Source organism: Hemicordylus capensis, chromosome 4, assembly GCF_027244095.1.
Source record: "Hemicordylus capensis ecotype Gifberg chromosome 4, rHemCap1.1.pri, whole genome shotgun sequence".
Taxonomy (NCBI): Eukaryota; Metazoa; Chordata; class Lepidosauria; order Squamata; family Cordylidae; genus Hemicordylus; species Hemicordylus capensis.
Genome location: NC_069660.1, coordinates 159,048,518 through 159,068,179, shown reverse-complemented (window position 1 = coordinate 159,068,179; position 19,662 = coordinate 159,048,518). Strand labels below are relative to the sequence as shown.

The 19,662-nt window shown below is 45.2% G+C and overlaps 1 protein-coding gene across 5 annotated transcripts in view; it reads right to left on the bottom strand.

The window, feature by feature from the left end:
- The window catches only part of ASTN1 (astrotactin 1), a 335,633-nt gene that overhangs the window by 97,968 nt on the left and 218,003 nt on the right, over positions 1-19,662 (bottom strand). For all 5 annotated transcript variants that reach the window (XM_053243588.1, XM_053243584.1, XM_053243587.1 and 2 more), the window contains exons 9-12: positions 13,117-13,191; positions 8,167-8,304; positions 6,936-7,086; positions 100-266 (exon numbers count right to left, since the gene is read on the bottom strand). In XM_053243588.1, the coding sequence (XP_053099563.1) occupies positions 100-266; positions 6,936-7,086; positions 8,167-8,304; positions 13,117-13,191 (531 nt within the window). The remainder of the gene's footprint in view (positions 1-99; positions 267-6,935; positions 7,087-8,166; positions 8,305-13,116; positions 13,192-19,662) is intronic.

Here is a 19,662-nt window from a genome sequence, read left to right as displayed (position 1 = left end):
ATACATGGACAATAAAGGCAAACCCATAAATGGGCAAACAGAATTTAGTGTAAGATGCTCATTTTCATAGAAGATACAAGATACTTTTGTGGCACTCACCCACAGAACATAAGGATATTGTACAAAGCAGGGTCTTCTGGCAAAGGCACCATCTGCTGTAGACAGAGCTGCTCACAACCACCATTGAATCCATCTGAACAGTCCACACCAATGTGACGATCATAGCAGCCAGTGCTGTCTTTCATAGGGCTGAGACCGGGCGGACACTGGCATGACAGAAAGCACAGCAGCACAAGCTAGATTACTCATGGACCTGATGCGGAAAATTGCAAAACTCTTGCTTTGTGTTTAGCTCATGGATGCAAAAATTGTATCCATGGCACACGAGGGCGTAATCACACCTCCACTGGCTGCATTCCAACAATAACTGTATGAAAATAAACCACACTGCATCTCCCATCTGGACAGTTCATGGCACCAAATTTGATGAGGAAAAACTCACCCCCAAACTGGAATCCCACCTTTTCTTCTTCATTGCAATCAGAAATGATTTGCGATGCCTTTTCTACTCTTTCTTATCTCTAATTTCTTAAAATGAAACTTTGGCTTCCCTCAACCCCCACACTCCCCTCTCACTTTCTCTTCTATGAGATAATTCTACTCTTTCATCTACCCCTCAGGGTTACCTCAGTTCCTAACCTCAGTGTTAGCTTTGATTCCTCTCTTTCTCTCTCTCCCCATATTCACTCAATTGCCAAATCATATCGTTTCATCTTTGTAATAGTTACATGATTTGCCCTTTTCTCTCTTTTGATGCAACTAAGGCTCTTGTTCACTCTCTCATTATTTCTCACCTTAACTACTGCAACGCTATTTTACTGGGTCTTCCTGCCTCTTCTCCCAAACTTATGTGCCATGCTTCCCTTAAGACTCATTCCTATGCAGGGTTTTTCCTTTTCCGGAATCTGCCCTCACAGATTCTGTGAGGCACACGGCCAGGCAAATTGGAGAAACACTCCTAAAGCTGATGCTGAATGAACCAAGTCTGTGTGTCCCCCCCCACTTCCTGGCTGCTAGTTGCTTCATATTATCTGGGGACTAGAAATTGCTCAGAATATGCAGGGATGTATGTGAGCTTAGTTCCTAGATTCAGGATTGCAGACTGGGTGCCAGAAGGGATTCTCAAAGCCACTACACTGAACCCACAAACATATTAATGCTGAGCAGGGACTGCACATTTAATCACATTTCTATTATCTCCAAACCTTTTCTATAGAACAGTGTGCTTGCAGTGAACTTTGAACAGCACCCACCTCTGGGTATCTGAGAAAATGACTAGTCATCACAGAATGTAATAAAGAGCACCTGGTTATCCAGAGACTGTTTCCCCACTCTTTCAAGCTTGTTTTATCTCCAGATTGAATTGCTGAAGGCATAAACAAGTCAGACTGAAATGTGTTAAAGGGACATCAAGTGATAACACAGCCAAGAAGTCCTGGAAAGTTTTCCTTTTAAATGGAACCCTTTTGTAGAACAGCACGGAAAGAGTTACTGGCTGCTCCCTTTCCCCTTTATTGTGTTTTGGTTCATATGGTGTTAACAGAGGATTTGTGCCTGAAATGATTTTCCCCTCACCGTCCTGGAGACTGAAGCTCACACAACAAGATACAGGTTGCTTGCTGACACTAATTCTGCCATTTCCAAAACAAACAGCCCCCTGTGGGCTCACTAGACTGTACTCCTGCCCCATGTTGCGCCTCCCCCTCCAGTGCCAGCTGGAATGCGGAACCACAAGAGCACTTTAGGTGTTTTTATGACACCGACACTCTGTGTGCAGGCCCAGATGTTTGGGATGATGGCAAGCGGGCAAATGAGGTGCCTGGGGATGCCGCCCAGCACCCTTCTTCATCTCATTGACTTCCCATCTGTCTGACCAGATGTACTAGCAAGTTGGGGGCGGACAAGGGAGGGGTGTGTGTGTGTGTGTGTGTGTGTGTGTGTGTGTGTGTGTTCCTGATTGATCTGACACCTTGGTGGCCACTGAAGCCTGGCACAGGGAATTAGAGAACAGCAGAACAGAACAGGACTCCTTTGCATAGCACTTTTACACACATCTCCCTTTCATTTGTGGACCTTGTGCAGGAGAATTTCCCAGTTGGTTATGCTCTCCATTTGTACAAGTAGAACAATAACAAACAAACACTACCTTGGAGAGATGCTGTCTCCATTTCCCCCAGGACCTTACCACATTCACCAGTATACCAAGGATTCCCTGAAGCAACTGTGCTGCACAGGGGATGGTTGGTACAGTGGGACAGGTCCGGCACCACTCCATTCACACACATTCTCTATCGGTTGCCTTATCTATATTTCCCCCACAACCAGATTCTTCTCCCTGGTAACGGCCATCCACTTTGGGGTCACCGTCAGTGGCATTGCCTCCAACCTGACTCAGTCTTCCATAGCTCTAAACTGAGCAGGACTGCAGCAGGAGCGCCTTCTTCCTGAAGGGAAGTAAGTGCAGTGCTGGAGAACTAAAATGCAAAGCACTGCTGACCTTAAAGTCACAAGGAGACCCTGACTGGAAAGTGCTGACAGTTTCCTGGAGGGGAGGTAGAATGGTGAGACACATCTCCCACATTGCCTTTCCCATGCAACGCCTCCTCCATACCCACAAGAAAGGGACAAGGAGAAGGCTCAGCTGAAAAAATATGTGGGGAAAGAAACAGATGCCTCAGAGGCAGGGCACGTCTATGCTACCCACTGACACCCACCAGACTCAGCTCAACCTCAGACTGCCATGCCAGCTTTGTTTTTATCTGCTACTTCTCCCTTCCCTATAGTCCACCTAACTGCCATCATTCTCCTCAGCTGCCACACCTAAAGCAGAGGCAGAATTTCTCCCTGGTCCGAGTGCTTGCTAGTTTCACCAAGCAGTACCTCTCATGGATTGAAAGCTGCTCAAGGAAACAAGGGCAGAAGGACAATGGAGCGCAATTCCACCAGGACTGCCCCTGTCCTACTGTTGCCTGGGAGCTAGGGATGTCCAGCAGGGCTTTTCCTATGTTCTTATGATGTGCACAAAACCAGTTTTGCTGGTTCAGGTCAAATCTGAACCAGATTCGAGCCGACCCAGCACTGTTCTGTTTTGTGCCCGGTTGAACTGGACCTGGTTCGAGTTTGAACCAAACCAGTTCTACCAGCTCGGAGCTTTACTGGTAAAGGGGAATCCAGTGAGGATTCTCCATTACCAGTAAAGGGGCAGGGGGGCTTGCCTAAGGGCAGAGCGGGCAGAAGGGGAGTAAGTAAGTACTTACAAGTGCTCGCAGTGGCAGCTGTAGTAGTGGCTGTGGGGGAGGGGGTGCTGGCTCCTCCCCTCCCCGCCAACCTCCCCCAGAGTAGGCAGGGCTGCTACTGGTTCAGGCCTTTGGGCATTTATGGAGGCCATTTTTGTGACCTCCATGGATGCGGAGGTATGTAAACTGAGCTGGCTCTCACACCCCTACTGGGAGCCATCAGTTGCCTCCCTCACACTCCCCCTGCACTAGGCACATAGGCACGCCAAGCCATGTGGCAATCCCAGTAAGAAAACGTGGCCCCTTTAAGGGAGGCCTGTTCTCACTGACATTTGAAGCTACGCCTGCTTAATGACTTCACTAGGCTGTGCCAGGGCGGTTTCCAGATTAACCCTTACCACAATGTCACTATGGATCTGCAAAGTGTGCTTTCCGTATTGCCTGTGTATCGACATCGCAGTCCCTGCACTGTCAGCAAGGTGCCGTTCACATTTCTGATGCCTTTTTTCAGGTTTTATTGCTGCGTTATAGTCCTACAAAGTTGTTAAAAAATAGCTTTATTTTTTCGTTTTGGGGGGTTTCGGGCAAACTAGAAAAGACTGCTCCCCCTGCTGATGGATTTGTGCAACATCCTTTAATTATGCTGTCAATTTGATTCCGCCAAGTTGAAGCACTTTATGGTGGTTGTAGCCTTCAGTCTGGAAAGCATCCAGCACAGCTACAGTGAAGGTGACCAGTAGTGGTGAAGGCTGCTGGTTGAGTAGCCAGTGGTGAAGAAAAAAGTGGGTAGCTGGCAGCAAAGGAAAGGAAAGGAGGAAGGTGGGTGGGGTACCATCAACCCCCATCCTTAAATCTTGCCCCAGGGCCGCCTTCAACCATGCTATGTCCCTGCAAGGAAATATGGTCTTAAACTTTCACAGAGCAAATACCAATAGTTCTAAAACAGGGATATACACATTAAAGACTTGTCCTCTCCACTTCTAAACTGTCCAGCACATAGAGAGAAGAAAAGCAAAAGAACTCTCAGAGTTTTCTGAAACTATTCAGGCTGGATTAGTGGCCCAGAGATAGGCAAAGTCTTGAACACTGAAGACCACAGCATCTTCACAAGTTGTGTGTGTGTGTGTGTGTGTGTGTGTGTGTGTGTGTGTGTTTGAGAGAGAGGGAGAAAGAGAGAGAAGATTCAACTTTATGTGGGATTAACTGCAGACTGAAACAAAATTTCAGTCTCTTCTTTAGGCATGCTGTAAACATTTGCAATGCTATACTCTCAAGACTAATACATTGTCTATTGCAGATAGTGTCTGCAATAGACAATGGTAAAGGTAAAGGTTTGCAAATACTTTTACAGATATGTGGAGAATGAAAGCCATGGCAGAGATGCAAAATGCTGCACTATTAAACCCAATATGTAACAATGAATAGAAATGGCATCAAATCTTTGCTTTGAAAGGAAAATAATGTGCAATTAAGCATGTGGTGCACAACAATGTTTAAAAACTAATTAGGAACTGCAGCATTTCCATATTCTACTTTTGACAACAAATGTCCCAACATGTAGTTGCCAGAGAAGGCAGAAATATACACCAGTTCTTCCTTCCTTCTTCCCCCCTCCCTCCCTTCCCTCCCTCCGCCTTCTGAAAGAGCTTCTCTTTCTTTCCAAGGGCTTGTGCTGCTGCTATCAGCAGCAGCCTTTTCAGAGGTCTCTGTGCGGAAAGTGTTCCACCTGCTGATCCCTTGTTATCACACATCCATGTTTGGCAAAACACCTCTCCCAGCACAGAGCAGGTATAGAGGGAGAGCATGAGCAATGAGACAAGAGTGGCAACTTTGCAGCCAGAGTCTGAAGCAGATGGATGGATTTCCACCCATCTCTCCTGGGAGCCCTTGGGTAAACGGGTGCAGGGAGATGGACTGCAGGGGAGTGGGATGGGATGGGAAGGTGGGAGGAGGAAACAGCTGCCATAGAATGGTTAGCTTGCAATTACTTCCAAGCAATGCAGGCGGGTAGATACATAAAAACAGTAGGATAAGGAGGAGTGGACTGTGGAGAAAGAGAATAAAACTTCCTTGACCTCACACTAATACTTTCTGTATAGAAATAGGGATGCCAGCCTCTCTGCCCACATACACCACTGTCCTGGTGTGTGTGAGTGTGTGTGTGTGTGAGAGAGAGAGAGAGAGAATGAGAGAGAGAGGAGCAATGCAGCTATTATTTACTTAGAAATTCATGCATATTAGAGTCAAGGATTTGCATAATGTAATGTGTAATTGACCCTCAGTCATCCATCTCTCCTCATTAATCTGAGAGCCTCTTTTCACAATATAGGCATACCACATTATTCGTGGGGATTCCATTCCTCACCTACAAGCGCGAATAATGGAACTGCGACTAACAAGTCATTGCACTTGTGGGAATTCGGGGGGTTGGTTCCTGGAGGGTCAATATTCATGGGGGAAATGGCCCCAAAATGTTTTAAAAGGTACATAAAGTGCCCTACCATGCTCTGTGGGCCTCCAGCTATCCAGCAATAACCCCAGAAGTCCAAATCCTTCAATTTTTCCACTTTAAAAAAAAGGGAAAAGGTTTTTTGTTTCTTTTAAAAACTAAATAAACAACAAAATGGCTCCCTTTTACAAAATGCTGGTTGGAAATGACCACCAAGGTGATTTCCAGTTGTCTTCAAACTGTGGATACGTGAAATTAATGCCTTTTTTGGCAAGTTTTTCCCCCATGTATGTTGATGTCAGGTGTCAATTACCCGACCATGGATGTGCGAAACCATATATGCTCCTGTATGCTTTTCAAGTATTTTAAAAGATATTTCACATCTGTACCTAAAGGTAAAAAGTGTGAATGCAGAAAGCATGTTTTTGCAAGCATGTGTACCACAGATGTATAGTCATCAGGAAGCAAGACTGGCTATAACTCCATGCCAAGTGTACAGTTGGTTTAGCAAACCTGTGTAATGTGTGAGATTGCCCTAAGAGGACAAAATTGTAGAAGAAGAAAGCAGATACAAGCTGAGTGTTATTATTATCTACATTTTTATATCCCGTTCTTCCTCCAAGGAGCCCAGAGTGGTGTACTACATACTTAAGTTTCTCATCACAACTACCCTGTGAAATAGGCTAGGCTGAGAAAGAAGTGACTGGCCCAGAGTCACCCAGCAAGTATCATGGCTGAATGGGGATTTGAACTTGGGTCTCCCCGGCCCTAGTCCAGCACTCTATCCACTACACCACGCTGGATCTCAGTGCATGAGGAAGACAATGCAACTTGTTCTCTCTCCAAGAGGAAATGTGTTTGCTGTTCTTTTGTATGAACATGTATTGGGAATACCTAAACATGTTCACATGGGAACTTCCTATGATGATTTAGCACAAAAACATGGAAATCAGCTGCTGGGAAAAAGAAGGCATTGTGTTCTGCATGATTTCCTTTGTGGACTGTATCAATCAGGCTAATCCTGAGATTCTCCAATTTGCCTTGTACAAGAGACCAGCACAGTTTGCGCATGGATGTTGATGTGTTCAATTGACACATTAGAACTCTAGAGAATTTTCCATGCAGATGCACCTTATCTTCTCTCTCTACCCCAGAGGCAATGGCATAAATCTGGAAAAAAGTACACAAACCATACAACCAGTAGAGTCCAATTTCCGATCCGCAATGCAGCGGAAATTCTTGCTGCAGCCACCATTGTCTTTGGTGCAGTCCCGAACTGGCCCAAATGAATCCAGAAGTACCTCCAGGCTGTCAAAGGAGGAGGATGTCATCAGTTCTTCCCTGTAATTGAGAAAAACACCATTATAATTGTATGTTATTTTTTTACACATCCATACAGACCCATCAGCGTAGGAGACATTTTTCAAAGTAATAAAGGAAAGAGAGACATGTCCCAAAGAACTTACACTCTAAATGCTGGCTGTAGGGGAGATAGCAGAGGGAGGAAACAGACAGGAGAGGCAGAGGTAATACTGAAAGAGGATGAGAGGTAGAGATGAATACATCAAGGCAATGAATCATCATCACCATCATTGTCCTCATTGATACAAAACACTTCTAACGTGTACAAGATGCCTTACCATCTTTGACTCCAATCTACAGTACTTCAAAGTCCAATTGATGGATGAAGGTTTCTTATACACTACAATGTTTTACTGCAGGAATTACCATGAAAAATACCTTTACCATCTTAGTACATGAATTTATGTGGCAGATCACTGACAAACTGGTTGTCACTTTAATACTTTGCTCAACAACAACAAAACAGTGCCATTGATGTCAAGGCACTTTACAGAGTAATAAAACAAGAAAACAAGTCCCTGCTTTGAGGAGCTTACAATCTAAAATTTGAAAGACAAGGAAATTGCAGAGGGAGGGGAAGAAGATGAACATTTTTGTGTGAATGCAGGGGAAGAATGTGCATTCAATTCAATTGCACTATTAATTTCACTAAGCCATTGGGATAAATGTGTTAAGCAAAAGGCTCCACTGAAAAGGTGGATTTTACAGATGCATCTGAAGGAAGAGAAAGAGAGGCAGAATCATATACGTGTTCTGAGAGGGGGTTTCAGGCATAAGGGGTAGCAGTGGGGAGTGGCATTAACAATGTGAAAGCAGTTGGTAGAAATATATATATTCAGAAAAAATTTATTCCAGCACATTTTGAGAAGAATCTTTCTCAAGGAACGTTTCCACTTGACTGCCTGAAATAAATGTGGATTCTTGTTCATGCCCTAGGCAGACTATTGCCAAGGGCAGACTGTGGCTGCAGCTTCATGTAACCTGGGTGAGGGTGATCCTTTTATTCACAACCTCCAGCTCTCAAGCATCCTCAGCATTCTGTATATAGGATGCACTCACCTGACCTCCACAGCATCCTCCATCACGGTCATGTCTGTTTTGCACTTGGCAGATGGGTTGATAGCCAGTTCAGCAGGGGGTATCACAAAGCTCTTGCTCAGAGGCAGCCACATCCCTTCCCCAAGAGTGTAGGTAAATCTGGAGCCAGAGCAGAGAGATTCCAGTTGGAAACATGCACTGGAATATAGGGCACTCACATGTTCTTGCAAAACTCCCACTCATTTCAATGGGGCTTGTCCAGAGGAACTTATCCATTGTCAGGCCACCCTGCCTTAGTCTGCCATTTTGTTACTTCTCCTTCTGAACACCCTTTCAGTCCTATAATTGCCAAGCTACTTTAAGTGGACATTACATGCAATAAATGAGCAGCACTCAGACTAACACTGCCCTTATGTTACAAGGATCTATGCACACAAAGATTTTTACCCCCCCCCCTTTTTTTTTGCTTTCCCTCTTCCCTTTGTTGCATCAATGCCTCCCCAAAAATAAGTGTCTGAGGGCTGGGAGACCCTCAGAGACATACATCAGGGGCAGCAGAGGGAAGGGGGCAATCAGGAAAAAATGGTGTGCATGAAACATTCCAACACAAGAGCATTGTTAATCTGGATGATGCCCAACATGGACAAATACATTATTTGTGTTTACAGATAATGCTACAGATCTGTAAGGAAGTGCTGCCCAGCGTGCCCCTGCCAACCACCACCATGCTCCACAACCTACTGCTCTTGTACGCTTTTTATACTGCTCTCAGGAAGCCATGGACCCTGCCCTTGTCTAGAAGAGATTTGTTTTGCCATTTATCAGCCACAGGAAAGATGGTCTGGAGCTATAAAAATGCACATAATGATGACTCATATGGCCAATTATACATATTTAGTAGCTATGCAGCTTGACCTACAAGTGATTGAAACTGGAGGGCTGGCGCCAAGTTAGATGAAAGAGAAAGAGGAGTGCTTGAAGATGACCACTGAAACCAAAAAGAATGGCACCCAGTCCTAAATATATACAAATGGATGCTGACATTTGAGATGTGCAAAAAGAATGGCATCCTATGGGGGTGGGGAGAGCCATTGCTGCAAAACTATTTTGCTGCATGCATCTTCTCATGTATTTATTTCATTACTATCTTGCCCTTCCTCCAAGGGCTCAGAATGCCATGCATGGTTTCAATACTGCTTTTAACCCCACAACAACCCGGCCCCAAAATGAGTCTCCAGTACAGCCTTAAGACTGGAATTGGGAGTCACGCGTGGAAACCCGAGTGTGGATTATTACTACTGGTTGAAGGTGGTATTCTCACCAATGGGCCTGGCCCCACTGATGCATGAAGACAGTTTTCAGACGCAGTGGAAGTTAGCTGTTAAAGAAAAACTCGCCTCTTGTGGCTTTTCCCCTAAAGTGTTGCAATCCATGGGCCATGAGCAAGCAAAAAGGTCTGCTAAACAAAGAATATTGGACATGGAATGGCAACAGGAGTTAAGCAAGGCCCCAAAATTACTTAAATTATGGAAACATGTCTTTAGCACCAAGAGTTTATTACTGCCAAGCCCTAATAGTTCCCAAATATCACAGAGCATTTGTGTTGGCCCACTTTGATGTGTTGCCCTCAGCAGTGCTATATGGCAGATATGGTGGGACTCCCTACTCTGAACGCTACTGCCCCTGTAGTACACAGGCCATAGAGGATGTGGGCCATGTATTATATTGAAACTTTTACAGGGATCCGCGTGAATCACTAATTTTACCCTTGATTAAGGATCTACCAGGCAGAAGAGTTGAAGCATACGTTTTATTTCCTTTATCAGCTCATCAAGCCGTTAACCATAACATGGCTAAATTTTGTTTAATAGCAATGAATATATGACAACAACTAATGGCCACTGTAATGGAATAATTTATCTTGCCTTTGTATATCCGTAAAGCTATGCTGTTGTTATACTGTACGTTTATGACAGTGTGTTTTCTCTTCATGCTTCTGTACTGGTCAAAGACCGCAATAAAGTTTATCTAGCTATCTATCACAACAACCCAGTGAGGTAGATTAAGCACCCAATGACTTTATGGCTGATAAAGTCATATACACTGTAAAATACCCTTGCTTTTCCTTTGTTTTCCCCTTGTTTTGTGTTTCCCCTTAAAATTCTATTTGTGCAAGGAAAAGCTTTGACTTGTTGAAGCTGTTTGTTGCTTTATGTGTCTCTGTCACTTGATATGTTTCTAGGTTTGGGCTGGAACAAACAAGACACTCAGAAGAGAGGCACAAAGTTTCAGGAAGAGAGAGAATCCCAAGGAAGATCACATCTTCCTTCCCATCAGCTGAGATTTGGCATTGCAGCCACTGCTGTCTTCTCAAAGAAAGAGGCATGGAAGTCATAGAGACACACTAGGTGAGGGAATGCAATAAGAGGGAGAAGGAAAATGGGAAAGTTGAAAACCTTCTAGCAGAGGATTGTGGATGCTTCCAGAGGGTAGCATATCCCATCATGAGCAGTGACTGTTATGGGACATTTACAGGGCATCAACATGAAGTCATCTGTATCATGTGTGTGATTTATGCTATCACTATAAAGCACTCATTTATTTACATTGCCCAGATATTCTGACTTGAAAATGCTAGTAGAACAACTTGTGCAATGATCAGAATTTTAGATGGAGCATAGTGCAACACGTCTGAGTCTGAAGAGTGGCACAGGTGGTGGGGGGAGGGAGAAAGTCATCAGGGTGTAGTGGTTAGACTAGGACCAGGGAATCTCAAGTTCAAACCCCCCATTCAATCATGAAACTCACTGGGTGATTCTGGGCCTGGCACATATCTCTCAGCCTAACCTACCTCACATGGTTTTGTGAGGATAAACATAAGCACATACATAGCGCTGGGCTCTTTGGAGAGAGAGAAGAATATAAATCTTAAAAACAAAACAAAACAAAATATTTTGGAGGATTTGCTTCTAAGGGAAGCCCACCCACACTTCCATACTTGAGTAAGCCCCTTCCAGTAATTGCCCTTTGCAGTTCTTTTTTTTTTTTTTTTTTTAAAGCATGGTCAGTTTTATTGCTATTATGATCTCCTGCCCCATTTTATTTTTATTTTTGAACATTGTATGCCTTTTGAAATCACCCTATTGACTAAGGCTCAACCCACTTTGTTTTAGTAATTTGGAGGGAATTTTTCTTTGTCTGAAAAACTCAAAAAAGAAAGCTCAAACTTCTCCCTGTACAAAATTCTCTGGTCCTATTTGTCTGCAATTTGGCAGCCTTCAGGCCCTCAGAAGGGACTCCCATTCCTGTAATTTTCTATCTGTTCTGCCAAGAAATGAAAGTTAGAGGCATTTTAGTGATTTCTCATTATAGTCTAGAGAATCATTATAGTGCTATATCATTTATTCTCCTCCCCCAGTAATCGCAAGAGCACAAGACCATCAAGTAAACATTTAAAAATTTTAAAGAAAGAAATGGTGTTCTCAACAGCACAGTCTATGCATGTTTACTCAGAAGTAAATCCTACCATATTCAATGGGGCTTACTCCTAGGAAAGTGTGCATAGGATTGCAGCCAAATGATTACAGGGGAAGGTTCTGGCAGGATGAAACTATTTCAGGAAGTGATTAATTAACAAGCAGTAACAAAAAAGTCTAGAGAAGCAGGGACATAGGAACCTGGCCTATACTGAGTCAGACCATAGCTCAGTATTGCCTACACAGACTGGCAGCGGCTTCTCCAAGGTTGCAGGCAGGAACCTCTCTCAGCCCTATCTTGGAGATGCCAGGGAGCAAACTTGGAAGCTTCTGCTCCTCCCAGAGCGGCTCTAAGGGGAACATCCTCTTACAGGGCTCACATGTAGTTTCTCATTCATATGCAACTAGGGCAGATCCTGCTTAGCTAAGGGGACAAATCATGCTTGCTACCACAAGACCAGGAGACACTTAAAAAACAAATTAAACATTCATTTATTTTGTGTTTTTGTTTGTTTCTTGTTTGAAAACTGAGGCACCTCTAATCAACTCAGTTGTGCTTAACAGCACGTCTGCCTCGTTCCAAGCTCTGTCAAAGAAGGCTTGGTAGAAGGAGGAGATGCTGCAGAAGTTTAACAAATTGTACGTGAGTAGCTACAGAATCCATCCATCCATCTATCTATCTATCTATCAAATTTGTATACCGCCCCAAACTTTCATCTCTGGGCAGTTTACATCGTCTCTGGGCAATGTTTTTGTTTTATTAAAAACAAAAACAAAAAACAGACTTGGACCAGCTTCCTTCATTCTGTGCATGTTCATATCATAATAAGCACAATGGAGAGGTGGGGCAGTGGGAGGTACAGACAACCAAATGGCAACATTCTGCCTCCTAGTGCAGATAGGACAGTGACACTAGTACAAAAATGAAACCTGTACAAGCTGCTGCATGTGGAACTTTCATTTCTCTTCTGCTTGCACATCAGTACAGAAACCCATAGAGGAAACTGAAAAAAAGCCCTCTCTCCGAAAGCACCCTGTGACTGATCCAAATTGCTTTCTTAAGGAGTAATCACGCTCCCAGTGTGCTATCATCCCAGCCTGATTTGGGGGAGAGGGAGCACAAAAGGAACCTAATAGGCCAGACAGATCTAGTACTCTTCTCTTTTCATGCCAGAATTGGATGGATTAATGCCCTAATTCACAGATCCTCAGTGAAATAAATAAGAAGACTGATTTCAAAACTAAATGGCTTTGATGCTTAGGACTATTGAACAGGCATAAGCTGGAGGTCAGGGGGCAGAATTTGTTGTCAAACATTTTGGTCCTCACACACCTCACAATGTTGGCTTGTGAACATCTGCTGACACTGTAGCTCCACCTGAGACAGCCTTTCCTTTTTATATGCTGAGGAAACAATGGAGGAGGGCAGGGAAGGGAGGAGGAGAAGGAGCAGGGGAATAATGTACATGGTCACTCTGACCAGCCTAAACCATACCTGAATATCTTGTCAGAAGGTTGTTCTCCCAGTACCAAATCAAATCCACGCTGGAATATGGTATACGGCCATGGCCTGGAGAAAGACACAGAATCCATGAAAATGATCATAATTCAATTTAAAAATTCACATTTGGAGTCCTTTAGTACCATCTAGAGTACAATAACACCCTGATGACAATAACATCGGAAAGCAAGACATTTCATTTGTACATCTCTTTCTCAAAATTTTACCTCAATTTGTTTAAGGTATTTTTCACACTAGCCAAACAGCTGATAGCTCACAATACTTAACCTCACAATAGTTCATGAGCTAATAGCACAGTTAGGACTGACTGACCAACTACCTCAGATGGGAAGAGAGGACTCCAAAAAAGGTGGTACTCAATATTCTTCAAGCAATGCTGACATCTGTAAACAAGACAATGAGTGGATTCTCATTACCCACCTGAGGCGGGAAATTTGCACATTTTGCGTGCTCCCAATTTCCACTCAACCCAACCCAACATTTAACCAGGACTGATAATCTGGGATTTGTTTTCCTCTTTCCAATGCTGGTTAAACGACATGAGAGGATCAAGAGCACCAGAATACAGTATGTCAAGTTCTACATGGTATGGAATGTTAAGCAGCAAGATTTTCATTACTGCTTTCACATGCTTGGATCAACAGTGCAGGGATTCCTGTAACAGCCAGGAACATGAACCTTCATGATAAATCAAAATACCACACCATTCCACACTTTTTGTCAATACTTGTCGAAGCATCAATTTCAGAAGAGCTGAACAGCTATGGAGTAACAGCTATAGGAATGCTGCAATTCATTTTGGGACACTTCAATAGTAGGCAGTGATATTGACAAGCTGGAGGCAATTCCGAGAACAGCAATAAAAAATATATAACAGGAGGAAAGATTAAAAGGGTTTGAAAGATTAGATTCAGCTTGGCAGAGTGACAATAAAGAATGAAAGGATAACAGGCCACATGTTGTGTGTGTGTGTGTGTGTGTGTGTGTGTGTGTGTGTGTGTGTGTGTTCACGCACATGACGGTGCACATACGGCCACGCAGGGGAGAAGGCAGGGTCTAACCTATCTTTGCACACAGCCCCAAAGGCGCACAAGCCACATGCTCACACAAGCAGGAGCCAGGTCTCATTGTCCCAGCCTCTGGAAATCCCACAATGCACCACATGACACACGCAATGCATTGTGGGATTCCCCCAATATATGCATGATTTAGGTGCCCATGTATGTGTACAGCTGGGCTGGAAGCAGTCCAGCTTGCACATGAGCAATTAGCACAGGTTTAGGGAGCATTCGCTCCCTAAATGTCAGCTAGCAGCCAGGCTAAAAAGCTGTGCTATGTGGTGCTGGCCTCATCCCAGCAGTTCTCACGCACAGCCTAACCCAGGCTGGGCATCCCTAGCCTGGGTCAGACTTCACATGAGAACGACAGGTTGCTTACATGTAACTTTGGTCCTTCCAATCGCTCATAAATAATTGGGCTTTGCACCTGCACAGAGAACTCGGAGTCTTTCCAAGCGGAAAATCTTCTCTCTGAAATGGGCAGTAGCCACACCCCCTCTGGTGCAGTATGCATGTGTCCTCCTCAGTCCTCCTCAGTCAATGAGTCATGCGACTTAAACAACTAAGAGGGGAGGATAGGTGGGTGTGTAAGAGCACAGATGACCACTAGAAGAACCAAAGTTACAGGTAAGCAACCTGTCATTCTTCAATATGGTCTCTGTGCTCAACAGGACATGTTGCATAGCAAGCTGCATCCTGTGCAAAACTTACCTGAAGGTGGGACGTCATGTGAAGAGTGATCGTAAGACTGGCAGTGCCAAAGGCAGCATCCCAACAGGAGCAGATGTCCAAGGCATAATGCTGCATGAAGGAGTGAGGTGACGCCCATGTAGCAGCTTGGCAGATGACATCTAGAGGGATGGCCCTATCAAACTCAGCAGAGGCCACCATGGCCCTGGTGGAATGAGGCTTTATAGATGAAGGTTTCTTTGCGAGTTGATAGCACAATGTGATAGTCTGGGTAACCCAAGAGATAGTTTGCACAGAGGCCTGACAGCCACGGCTGGGGCCTGAGTGCAAGAGGAATAATGCTGGAGAGGAATGCCAGTCCGTCATCTGATGTACACAGTGTACTAGAGCCCTTCAGATGTGAAGCATGTGGAGACGGTTTTGAGCATCGTCCAACGGATTCGGGAAGAACACTGGTAGAGTAAGAGATTGCGAGCAGTGAAAGGAGGAGACAACCTTGGGTAGAAAGGAGATGTCAGTACGGAGGATTACTTTGTCCTTGTGGAAAATAAGGTAAGGAGAATCTACATGGAGGGCTCTGAGTTCGCTGACTCTGCAAGCAGAAGTAATGGCCACCCAAAAGGTTACTTTGCAGGAAAGGAGATCATCGGATGAGGAAGCCATGGGTTCAAACGGAGGGCCCATCAAGCAGGTAAGTACGAGGGAGAGACCCCATGAGGGGGCTATGACCGGGGCATCTGGGTAGAGGAGGGAGAGGCCCCTTAAGAAACGTTTAATGGTAGGGTCTCGTGTAAACCAAGACGTGGAAGTATGAGGGGAGTGGGCAGAGTCCACGTCGGAATCTAACAAGTTCCATTTTCCTGCTTTTGGCAGGAACCCCACCCCCAGCCACTATATGTGGCTGTGCCACTCCTCATCCCCTCAGTCACCGAGTCCACCTTCAGGAAAGCAACGGGGAGGATGGGAGGGCATGTAAAACTACAGATGACCACTAGAAGAATCAATGTTACAGGTGAATAACCTGTCGTTCTTGATGTGGTCTCTGTGTTTTACACCAATGGGTGCATAACAAGCAAGCACCCAAAGAGGAGGGAGAGGCAAGGCAACAGTGAAACAAACAGCACTTTATTAACATTTCCACCTCCTGAATCACAGCAAGCATAGATGATGATCAGCATTAAGTCATGTCCGGTGTGTGTGTGTGTGTGTGTGTGTGTGTGTGGGTGTGTGTGTGTGAGACACATCAACTGAAAATAGATTGCAGTTCACTCCTGCCAAACACAGCATCATTTCATGCTTTAGAATCAATTGCATAGTGGCGGATAAAGGAATGTGAGGAGGGCCAAGTGGCCGCCTGGCAAATTACGTCCAAAGGGACAGACCTATCACAAGCCACCGAGGTAGTCACTGAACACACTGAATGTGCCTTAACCGTGGTTGGCAGCTGTTTATGAGACAGTTGCTAACAAAGTTCAATGGTAAAGACTAGCCACCGGGACATGGACTGGGCCAAAACCTGTAATCCTTTACAGGGCCCGTTGTACAGAACAAAACGCGAATGCGTCCTCCGCCACTCAGCTGACTGCTGGACATAAAAGGACAAAGCCCCCCTCACATCTAGAAGATGTAACCTATGCTCCGCATCTGAGGCAGGGTTTTGAAAGAACACTGGGAGAGTAAGTGTTCTCTTCACCCAACTCTTCAACCAAGCTTTTTCAGCTTTTTAAACTTGTAGGTTTTAATTTTATGCTGTTTTTAAATAGTTAAACTGATTTAACCTTATATATTTGTTTTAATTGTTTTTATGTCATTGTTAACCACCCAGAGATGAAAGTTTGGGCGGTATACAAGGCAAATAAATAAATAAATGGAGAGGTAGGGGTGTGCATGGAACCGGCTGACCCAGTTCAGTTCGGTACGAACTGCTCCCGAACCTGACCGGGCCAGTTCAGTACGGCACCCTCAACCACACTCCTGGTTCGGTTTGGTTGGGGGGGGGGGGCAGTGTGTTTCACAATTTAAAAAAAATAATTAAAAAAATTGTTTATATCTCTAGCCCCTTCGGGGGGCTTTCTAAAGTCGGGGGGGCGTGTTCTGCAAAGGTTTCTGCTCCCCCCACCGGCCTCTTAATTCACTGCCACAGCCTATCCTGGGCTGATTTTTGGGACCGTTCAGGCCTACAAAGATTGGTGAGGCAGCCATTTTGGAGGCCACCGTGCATGTTCAAATGGCCTCTGTGAGGCCTGGCAAGGCCTAGGGCCTCATACGGACCATTTAAGCATGTGCAGTCGCCATTTTTAAAACAAAATTGTTGTTTAGAAAAATGGCTGTTGAAAACAAAATGGCCACCGTGCATGTTTAAATGGAGGCGAGCCAAGGCATGCCAGGTGACCCAAAGCAACCCCCAGAAACTCCAAGCCACGCCCACCTCTCTAGCAATACAGGGGACACTGTATTGTCCTGAGAGGCAAACAGATACAGGGCCAGAAAGCCCCACTTAGCAAAGATGTCCTCCAAGACCTATATGCCTATTCAGTCTGCACTCATGGGAGACAGTCAAGGACCTGCTCAGGCTGTCTGCCTGGAATTTCAGTACCCCTGGTGTGTGGACCACCTGCGGGACAACTGCGTGCATAAAGCACCTAGTCCACAGTTCCAGGGATAGCAAGGCTCTTGACGACGTACCACCCTGACGGTTGAGGTAGGCTTTGCCATCATATTGCCCATCTGGATGGTGATGGCACACCCCGTGATTTGGGGTAGAAACCCCTTGAGGGCCAGAAAAATGGCCAACTCCAGGTAGCTGATATGATGGGAGCGTTGCTCAGTTGACCAATGTCCGCTCAGGTAGGAACCTTCGAGACAAGCCCCCTATCAGATCTCGGAGGCATTGGTAGAGATCACATGGCATGGAAATGGAGCATGAAAGGGTGCCCCTATGGTCAGGTGCGGGAGTTCAGTCCACCAGCTTACCGAAGCGTGTACCAAGGTCGGAGGCGTCCGCCATAGGCCCAGAGGATCATGAAGAGGGAAATGTCCAGAAACCACCTCTAGGCAAGACACATCCATTAACATGCCTGGGGCAGGACATAGTTGGTGGCCGCCATATGTCTCAAAAGACACTGCACCAAGTGAAGGGCTTGCGGTCCCCCCTAGGAGAACTTCATCGCTCTCCACTGAAGGGCATGGACTCTCTGCTCCATCAGGAACACTCTCTCCAATCCCATATCGAAGCCCCCATTGGGCTTTGGTACCACAAAGTATTGGGAATAAAAGCCTCAGCTCTCAGGATCAGCAACCGGCTCTATTGCATCCTTGGAGAGCAGAGCCGTCACCACTGCTTGAAGAGTGGGGGTGGAAGGGGTAGCTACAACCCCGGAGAAAAATGGTGCTCCCCAGAACTCCAGGGCATAGCCCAGGTTGACCACTGACAACACCCAATGGTCCGATGTCACTTCTGCCCAGCGACCCGCGAAGGGCGCCAAGCGAGTCAGAGAAGGCCCCTTGTCATTGCAGTTGACAGTTGGCACTGTCCAGTGACAGTCAAAATGAACAGAAAAAATAAAGGTGTGAAATGAATCCTTATAGGGATTCATTATGAGGAAAAGTTATTATACACCAAATAATCCAAACACTTGAAAAATAATGACTGCACATTTTGCTCCATAACTCCACTTCTACAAGGGCTACAGCTTAGCTTTCTTTAAAAAATGAAAGCTGAGGATCCATTTTATGGTTAGGATATGGCGACTTTGAATCCCCTTTGTTTCCTATGGTGGAAATGTTCAAAATCAGTAAAAACTAAAAAAAATCATTAAAAATCAACCAAGTGTCCCACTGCCTTGAAATTTGGGTGGTAGGTGGCACCCATGGGGACCTACCCACCCCCCATATTTGTTGCCCCTAGTATCTTCTTAAGTGGTCCGAATTAGTCCAAATCCAAATTGAATCAAAGCAAACACAAATCGAATATGGGGTGGCTTGGAGGGGGTAGATTTGGATACAAAACAAATCAAGGGTGATTTGTTTGGGGCACAAATCAAATCAAAAAACCCAATTTGTACACATCCCTAATAATGATTACTCGACTACCACCAAATTGGGTGTTGGAGAAGAAAAGCCCCAGTTTGTTGGTCCTCTGTATGGACTCGATAGAAGCTCTCAAGGTGCTTAGTAGGCTGAGGTAGAGAGGTGGTTTTATCCAACAAGACTTTGTGATGTCCAGCAGGGCTGCATTTAAGAAGACTGAAACTGGAGTACGGGTACCTGGTTCAGTGAGACCAAATAAAGGATTTGGGTCTGCCTTACTTTGCTGAGAAAGTTGAACTACGAGAGATGAGGCCATGTGGGAGATGTACTCTGCATGTTATCTATAATCATCCGAGAGGAACCTGGCTTTTGGTTAGAAAGGAGGTCCAGAGGGGTGATGCCAAGTGAACCCAGTGATGCCAAGTCAGAATTAGTAGAGGGATCATTGGGGTCCTTGTACTCCGCCTCAAGATTGGAGGATTTTGCCGTAGATTGTTGGTCCTGTGTTAAGTCATTTGTAGCATGTTCAATTTGTTGTCGAGGCAGAGCCTGTTGTTTTGGTGGAGCCATTCTAAGTAGTGGTAAAGGGGGCTCTAGGGTCTCGGGTTGTTGCCTGATAGAAGAGTGTCTGGTAGAGAGAGGTAATGGTCTGCTCTTGCGGGGGCATCTGGGAGCCCTAGTAGAGGGATGAGGAGGAGAGCAAGAGCATTCCCTATGGGCAGCCACATAGCCCCACTGGTCC